The sequence below is a fragment of the Argentina anserina genome, chromosome 6, assembly GCF_933775445.1.
Source record: "Argentina anserina chromosome 6, drPotAnse1.1, whole genome shotgun sequence".
In the NCBI taxonomy this organism is placed as follows: Eukaryota; Viridiplantae; Streptophyta; class Magnoliopsida; order Rosales; family Rosaceae; genus Argentina; species Argentina anserina.
Window position 1 is genome coordinate 12,737,279 of NC_065877.1, and position 7,668 is coordinate 12,744,946.

The 7,668-nt window shown below is 36.9% G+C and overlaps 2 protein-coding genes across 2 annotated transcripts; both read left to right on the forward strand.

Moving 5' to 3' along the window:
* Positions 1–1,473: 1,473 nt before the first annotated feature.
* LOC126800196 (uncharacterized) lies at positions 1,474–3,509 on the forward strand. The gene is made up of 4 exons (XM_050527511.1): positions 1,474–1,700; positions 2,027–2,128; positions 2,253–2,413; positions 3,213–3,509. The coding sequence occupies exons 1-4, from the start codon at positions 1,607–1,609 to the stop codon at positions 3,318–3,320; spliced, it is 465 nt and encodes a 154-aa protein (XP_050383468.1). The 5' UTR covers positions 1,474–1,606; the 3' UTR covers positions 3,321–3,509.
* A 2,530-nt stretch (positions 3,510–6,039) lies between these two features.
* On the forward strand, positions 6,040–7,117 carry LOC126800189 (uncharacterized protein At5g39865). Its single transcript, XM_050527503.1, has one exon. It carries the CDS (start codon positions 6,146–6,148, stop codon positions 6,902–6,904), a length of 759 nt encoding a protein of 252 aa, XP_050383460.1. The 5' UTR covers positions 6,040–6,145; the 3' UTR covers positions 6,905–7,117.
* Positions 7,118–7,668: the final 551 nt, after the last annotated feature.

Here is a 7,668-nt window from a genome sequence, read left to right on the forward strand (position 1 = left end):
ACATGCATGTGTTCCGCTCAAACTCTTCTCAAGCATGGCTCCTCACTTCTCTTCTCACATATGACTTTGACACTTCCTATTTCCACTGCTACTACGGAATGTGCATTTTCAGCCATGAAAATTATAAAGACTAGGCTGAGAAACAATATAGAAGATAGATACCTTTCACGTTGTATGCTGCTTCATATTGAAAGGAAATATGTAGACGGTATTGACGCAGAGGCAGTGATTGATCATTTTGAGTATATTGGAGAACGTAGAGCGCAATGCAGATAGAGTATTTTATGTAAGAGTTCTTAATAACTTTTATATATTTCCGATTCTTATATTTCTTTCGAATTATTGATGAATAATATGTAAAAATATTTTTTTTTTACCTTCTCAAGGGTTTTCATTATGCTTGATGAATTTTTTTTCCGCTCACCTAACTTTAAGACCTTAGATCCGCCACTGGTCATAAAAGCAACAATGCTCGCTTACAAAGACGTCGCCATCCCTGTCAATAGAAATAAGGTAATGAGGTGTACCAAATCAGAGCCATGAAGCCTGAATGACTAATATCATTCTAATTCTAAGACACAAATCATTGAGTTTTCCGATACCAAAACAACATTATATAAACCACCATCGAAACTCTAAGACTGGGTTTTTCTCTCTTGCTCGTACACAAGTAACAACTAACTAGTCTCGGAAGGGGTGGGCATAAAATAGATTTAACAAGGAAAACCGACCGAACCGAACCGAAAATATGGTTTGGATAACCGAACGGAAGTAATATAGTTTGGCGAATGGCGAAACCGAACCAATACCGGTTAAAACGGTTTGGATATGGTTTAGGTGGTTGAACCGACCACTTAAAAACCGAACCAACCGAATTTAAATTAATTATTAAAAAAGACTAGATATATACTATTAGTAAACAAAATACATCTAAAAATGTCTTCTAGCGCAGTGGTAAAGCGCAAGTTTGATATATATTTGGTTATGGGTTCGAATATTAGTTTTGGCATTTTAATAATTTATTTCATATATTTGTTTGATCTAAATATATACACATTATACATAAAATATTCACTAAATATATGTTTGTTGTAGTGGTTTGGGTGGTACAACGCACTTAAGAGGTTGGGAGATCGAATCCTACCTCTTGTAAGTTATAAAAACATTTTGTATTCCGGTGTGGACCGAAACCGAACCGATCAGAACCGAAAATTCGGTTAAATCGAAATATTCAGTCCGATCTATTCAAATTCGGTGATCGGTTTGAAATAGTTTAAAATAGTTTGAATTCAGTTTGAACCTAAAACCGACCCAAACCGATGTCTCTCACTGTGAAAAGGTTATAAACGAGTAGGTGACAGCGAAGAAATCTAAAAGCAGAGAAAGTCTTCGTGTTGCTTCCACCTAACGTTCTCTGTCTCCCAACCAATTTATTAAATAAATCAAATACCAATAATACTGACCAGTCTTCCGTCTTCTTTAGACTTGTCCTCCTTTTTTCAATTCTTAGATACCTTCCTTCCTTGTTCTTCCACAATTTCTCGAACCCTAAATTTCCACTGCCTTTTTTATACTCTCTGAATCACACGCAGAAATCGGTGAAGCTATGGCTCAGTTCAAACTCATCGCCGCTCTCCTTGTCTCCTTCTGCGTCCTTCTACCTCTCACTCACGCCGTTAGCAAGGACGTCAGCTACTGCGGTTCGTCTCTCTCTATTTTTTTCTTCATCTTTCAATTTTGTTTTTGAACTCAGTATGATTTTAGTGAGATTCCTTGCTTATGGATTGAGCTTTCAATTATGATCATCAGTTTTCGGCTACTTTAATCAAATAAATTCTATGCTGTGGAATTCGATTCAGATTGTGAAGAATCGATTGGATTAGGTTTATAGCTGTGAAGCTTTATTTATTGAATTATGAGTTTTTTGCTCTGTTAGAATCGTTTTGTGGACTGCAGTTTGTTGAATTTAATAGTTGTGTGGATCTTCGGTTTACGAAGCTATGGTGAATTTCTGCTCTATGTTCAGATAAGAAAGCTGAATATGCTGTCAAGGTCACTGGACTCGACATCAATCCTTATCCTATCGCCAGGGGCAAGCCTGCCAGCTTCAACATTGCTGCAACTACAGGTTCTATTTTTGAGCTTTGATTTCGTTATTGATTCGATTGATAAGTGTTATGAATTAATAGGAAGAAACTTGGATGATGTCGTGGAGTTTACTTTTGACTAGTCTTGTGCATATGGGCTAACAGGTGAATCGATTACCGGAGGGAAATTGGTGATTGACGTGTCATACTTCGGGTGGCACATCCACAGTGAGAATCATGATCTTTGCTCGGAAACATCTTGCCCTGTTTCAGTCGGCGATTTCATGGTTGCCCACTCGCAAGAATTGCCGGGATATACTCCGCCTGTACGTCCTTAATGTTCATGCACTTAAGCTTTGAAGTTATTTTATGCATATGTTTAGCTACTGACATGCAAGTGAACAAGCCTTTGAGTTTAATAGTCAGTGTCGCCATCTAGACCAATAGAAAGTGCAGGACTGCAGGTGATCTTGCCTGCAGATTATGAACATGGTAGTTTATAACAACTATTAGATAAAGTTAAATAGATCTTCTGTCTTTTGTTCTTATGCCTCCTCAGCCTTTACATATTAAGTGCTTTCTTTTACTAAATATGACATCCTGTATAACAATTTGTTAGTTTAATCCAGGTGCCTAAAGAAATCCAACTGCTTTAAAATATATCCTGCTATTTGGCCATTATATGTCCTTGCTCCATTGTTTTGGTTACCTCTGTTTAAAATTGGATCTTGGTTACTTAGAGTTATTGACTAAAGAATGCATTTTAAGCTTATAATAGAATGCAGGCATACAACTGCTTTTGTTAGGGACTTTTATAATGAAAAATGACCTGGATGCATTACAATATCAATTGCATAAGACTAGTAAAAAAAGCCCAATGTAAAATTGTTGAATGTATCAGCACATCAGTCTTTCTCGACAAATCAAATTGAACTGATTTATGTTTGATATGGTTTCCCTGCTTTTGAAATAACTCTGCACCTATCATCATTGTTAGTGTCATAATGTCCTCCATCTTAAAACATCACAGTCACCAACCTGACATCAAATTGCTATACCATCATCTTACTTCTTTGCATCTTCTCCTCTACCATGTCTTCCTGTTCTGACTAAGCTCATATGCAGGGTTCGTACTCTCTAAAAATGAAGATGTATGATGCAAACAAGAATGAGCTGACATGCATAGCCTTTGATTTTGACATTGGGTTTGCATCATCTGTGGCTGATAGTTAAGCGCTTCAGATGTTGGTTGTTTGGTACATCTATCAAAACTGTACTTCGTAGCATTTAAGAAGAATGGTCTTTATGGCCATCTGTTTCATGTTAATACTTTGCAGTATTTTGTGATGTGTATATTGTAATTACTCCATTTACTTGTTGAGACTATGAAAACTAAAACTCAATGGAACCGAACCTTGAATATGCGATGTGTCTGGTCATTTCATCTTTCTGACTAAATTTACTTGTGATAATGTACGTGTGATTGCTGGATTATACGTAGTGAAGCGCTGCTCGACTCATTTTTTATCTTAGAAACCTAGTGATTTGTAGACAAGGTGTTTGGTGGAAGCGTGGAAGAATATATATATATATATATATATATATATATATATATATATATAGTCTCTATATATATATCATTAAGGTATGTTATTCAATATTATGTCTATAAAGTTCCATTTAATTTGACAATGGTTTGAGTTTTTTAAATTGAGATTTACACGAACGGTTCATGTTGAACAGTTTTAATTCATTCATTGATGTAATCTAATTTCAATACCTTAATGATGTCTGAATTGAATGAAATTTTGTAGAGATGATCTTGAATAACATACTTAAATATTGAATTGCTTATGGTGAAAAAATTTGACCGAAAAGTGTGCTAAAATTGAAACTTCAATCTGTAATTTCAGAGTGAAGTTTCACGCTGGATATATATATATATATATATATATATATATATATATAACAAACTGATTTGTGGAAAGTAGGAACATAGCGGATCGTTGGTTCAACGGTGAGATTATCTAATAAGGATCATCTTATTAATGACTAGTTGAATACTTTCTAATTAATTATTAATTAGATTTATTTTGCAATCACATTTTTTCATCTCAACCGTTTAGATATTATGTATATATGAGTAGATTATATATACAATATTTCAGCAAATTTAGTGATCATTAAGGTATTAAAGTATGTCAAATTAATAAACGAATCAAAACTGTCAAACACGAACCGTTTAAGTTTATAATGAGTAAACTATATTGAATGTCTTAACGATTATCAATTTTAATGAAATTTTACATGGATAATCTACTCGTATATATCTATAAATTAAATGAGAAAGATCTAAATATGAGATCGAAAAATTAGTGAATCAAATAGATCCTCAACTAATCTTTAACAACATGATCCTCATTGTAAAGAGCCCCTGGTTCAACTGAATGAAGACTAAACATAGTGAACCCGTTGTTATTGAGATTTCTGAAAAGATCATGAAGATTAGAGAGTAAAAGGGTGAACAGAGAGTTGTGTATAGAGATGATATACATGTGTGAACTAAGTTACTTTGCTGATATCTGGTTCGAGTATGGCATAACTGGCCATGAAATATTTTTCCACGTGGGTCTCAGCAATTCCCACTTTAAAGAAGAGGGTTGAACTGGCTGTCATCCATTGAGACCTCGTATAAAATTGGAAGAGAAGAATAGTGAGTAACATGACCCCTGCCACAAGGATGACATCATGACATGCATCGGGTATTATATGTGTCATCTTTCATGAAAGAACAAATTAGGGAAGTTAAAAGCCTCTCAATGAATAGAAATGATATGCGACGCATCTAAGTTGAAATCATTAGGAACATAAGCGTCAACAACAATTTGCCGGGTGATTGATGTGCAGCTTGCATCGTCATTTAGACAAATCCACTGCTTTGCAATTTGTATCTGTACAAACTAACAATTGCAAGATCATGTGTCAATCCCAGGACTTTGCAATGTTAGCAACCACCGGTCGTTACAACCTAAATGATGACTTCTACCTAGAACACAACAGTGATTGCAGTCATTCTATCTTGGATCCGTTCGAAACTCAGAATCAAGTCTTTAGGATTGCCTCGTTGAGAAAATTTGTGCTTCCAATGTGATATGATACCCTAAAACTGCATATAAGACACGGTGGCCCATCATTCACTACTGGGTGAGCTTCATGATAATGCCTTCTATAGTTCTATAGGTTCCACCACCACAAAAGGTCACCCATATATCCACCATTAATCCATAACCACAAAGTCATAGCCCCCTGTGCTACAAAGGACTCCACACTCGACATGGTGTGTGACTGTGGGGTGGTTCTATACTAATTTTTCATTGAAAATGATGCTCAAGAGTACATAGCAATGCCAAACACTTCCATAAAATGCTAACAGGTTAGTAGTTGTTTTGCACCATCTTCTTTAAGATAAGCCAACTGCTTACTGCTAAAAATCACACAATTTTTTGTAGGGTATTGAGATCAGGTGCATGATCGTTGCAGGTACCAAATGCTTCAGTCACTTTAGTCGACCTTAGTTGTTATCTCGAGGGTTCCTTCCAACTGATTAAAGAGGAAATGGAAAGGAGCTTTTGCTCACTAGACTCAATTATGGTCAATATGACACCGCCCTTGTCTCCCCGGAATGAGCTCTTGTCCTGTAAGACTTACCATTACCATATTACATTCTGCTACCTAGGGTTGATATCCTCCTGCCCTAATCATGAAGGGGGAGTTCAGACATTTCACTCTTAAACCATGATTAGCATTTGGTAAAATGTCTTAGACAGTTCAGTCCCTACCTAAAATTCTAAAAAGCATTCAACAATCGGTTTCTTTCTCTCCAGTGTTTGCTTTTGAACCACTGGAAACCAAAAGGAAAATGTCATCAAACTATGGACCTCCAATCTCCTCAGTAGTCATTTTCACTTGAAAACATACTCCACTTCCTTTTCTCTCCTTCAACTCTATTATGTCAAGGTGATCACATGCCGCATTGCATTATCTAAACAAATTGAGACATGAGAGGAATGAGGGGAAAACTTCTCAAGACATTGAAGTCCATCCCAACAATTAGTTCTTTGAGGCATGGCCTGGTTTTTCAGCTAAGCCCCAGAGAAAAAATCCCCATTAGGAAGAATCAAAGTTTCTCCGCCGAGCTTGTAGTTAAGGAAGTACTCAGGGCTGAAGATAGAGAATTGGGGTTCAATATTTGCGACAATGAGAGTGTTACACCACCTTTTTTGGATTTTGAGGAAGAAACAGACGATGAACAAGACCTTCCATGTTTATTAGATTTCGAAGAGAAATGTCCACCGGGGGGAGGCGATTGCGTCGTTCTTTACTTGACAAGCTTGACAGGCATCAGGAAAACATATGAGGACTGCAAGGCAATCCGGTTTCTGCTAGAAAGTTTCAAGGTAGCGGTACAAGAGAGGGACGTTTCGATGCACATGGAGTTCAGGGAAGAGTTGTGGAAGATGTTCGATAGTAAAGTGATCCCTCCAAGGCTTTTCATCAAGGGGAGGTACATCGGAGGAACTGATGAAGTAGTAGTGCTTCATGAGCAAGGGAAGCTGAAGAAGCTCTTCGGAGGAATCCCACTAGACCTGTCTAATTCGCCATGTAGCCGCTGTGCCAACATGCGTTTTGTTGTGTGCTTCAATTGCAATGGAAGTCGAAAGGTGTTTGCAGACGGTGATCATGAGAAGGATGAACTGCATGTTAAATGTGCAGAGTGTAATGAAAATGGTCTGATCAGGTGCTCCATCTGCTGCTGACTAGTACGTTCAACTACTTTTCCTGTCTATACCTGTTTTCAAGTTCCAAAAGGCAGTATTTGTGTCATGCATTAGCGTTTCACAACTTAACGTTGTAGAATTCCAGTTGTAGGAATCTAATATGTATATATAATCGAAATAATGTTATGGTACCTGTGCCACAACATAATCGGTGATTCCGATTCATAGTCTTGCGAATAACATGCATGTCAGAACGTTTTCTTGTTATACATATATAGTTGGCCTCTGTCGACCTCATTGGTCTGATATACATTGTTGGTTTATTCTCTAACTAGTATAAACGTTTGGAGTGGAGTACGTAGTCATCCAAATGGAATCACAGAAGAATTTTCATAAGAATCCTTCATTAATTTCCATCCACTTCGAAGCTACGAAAACTAGAAAGCAGCTCGCTTCAGGTATACATGAATTAGTGGATTTTAGAGGTTTGGGAGATGCTAACTTCTGCTCAGGTATGTGCAGATAGATGAGACTTCTTCTTATCTTCAGATGCCAAATTCGAAATGATGGGCTAGGGAAGACCATGCACATGGCTCGTCCTAATACTTGGATAGAAATCACTGATTAATTTTGAAAGCTTGTGTACTAAAAGGTGTGGGGCTAATGATGAGGCATTCACGCCAATAGCTTTATACTAAAGTGTAGAGGCATCTTCCTTCATGTTCTAATCTTCCTGCACATATATAATATCTACCACTTAAAGCAGGAGATTGAGCTCAGATTAGTGCATGCTAAACCCTAAA

Coding starts and splice junctions, on each gene's coding strand:
- LOC126800196 (XM_050527511.1), top strand. CDS start 1,607: ATGGCTCAGTTCAAACTCATCGCCGCTCTCCTTGTCTCCTTCTGCGTC. Junction 1,701..2,026: donor CAAGGACGTCAGCTACTGCG/GTTCGTCTCTCT, acceptor CTCTATGTTCAG/ATAAGAAAGCTGAATATGCT. Junction 2,129..2,252: donor CAACATTGCTGCAACTACAG/GTTCTATTTTTG, acceptor ATGGGCTAACAG/GTGAATCGATTACCGGAGGG.
- LOC126800189 (XM_050527503.1), top strand. CDS start 6,146: ATGAGAGGAATGAGGGGAAAACTTCTCAAGACATTGAAGTCCATCCCA.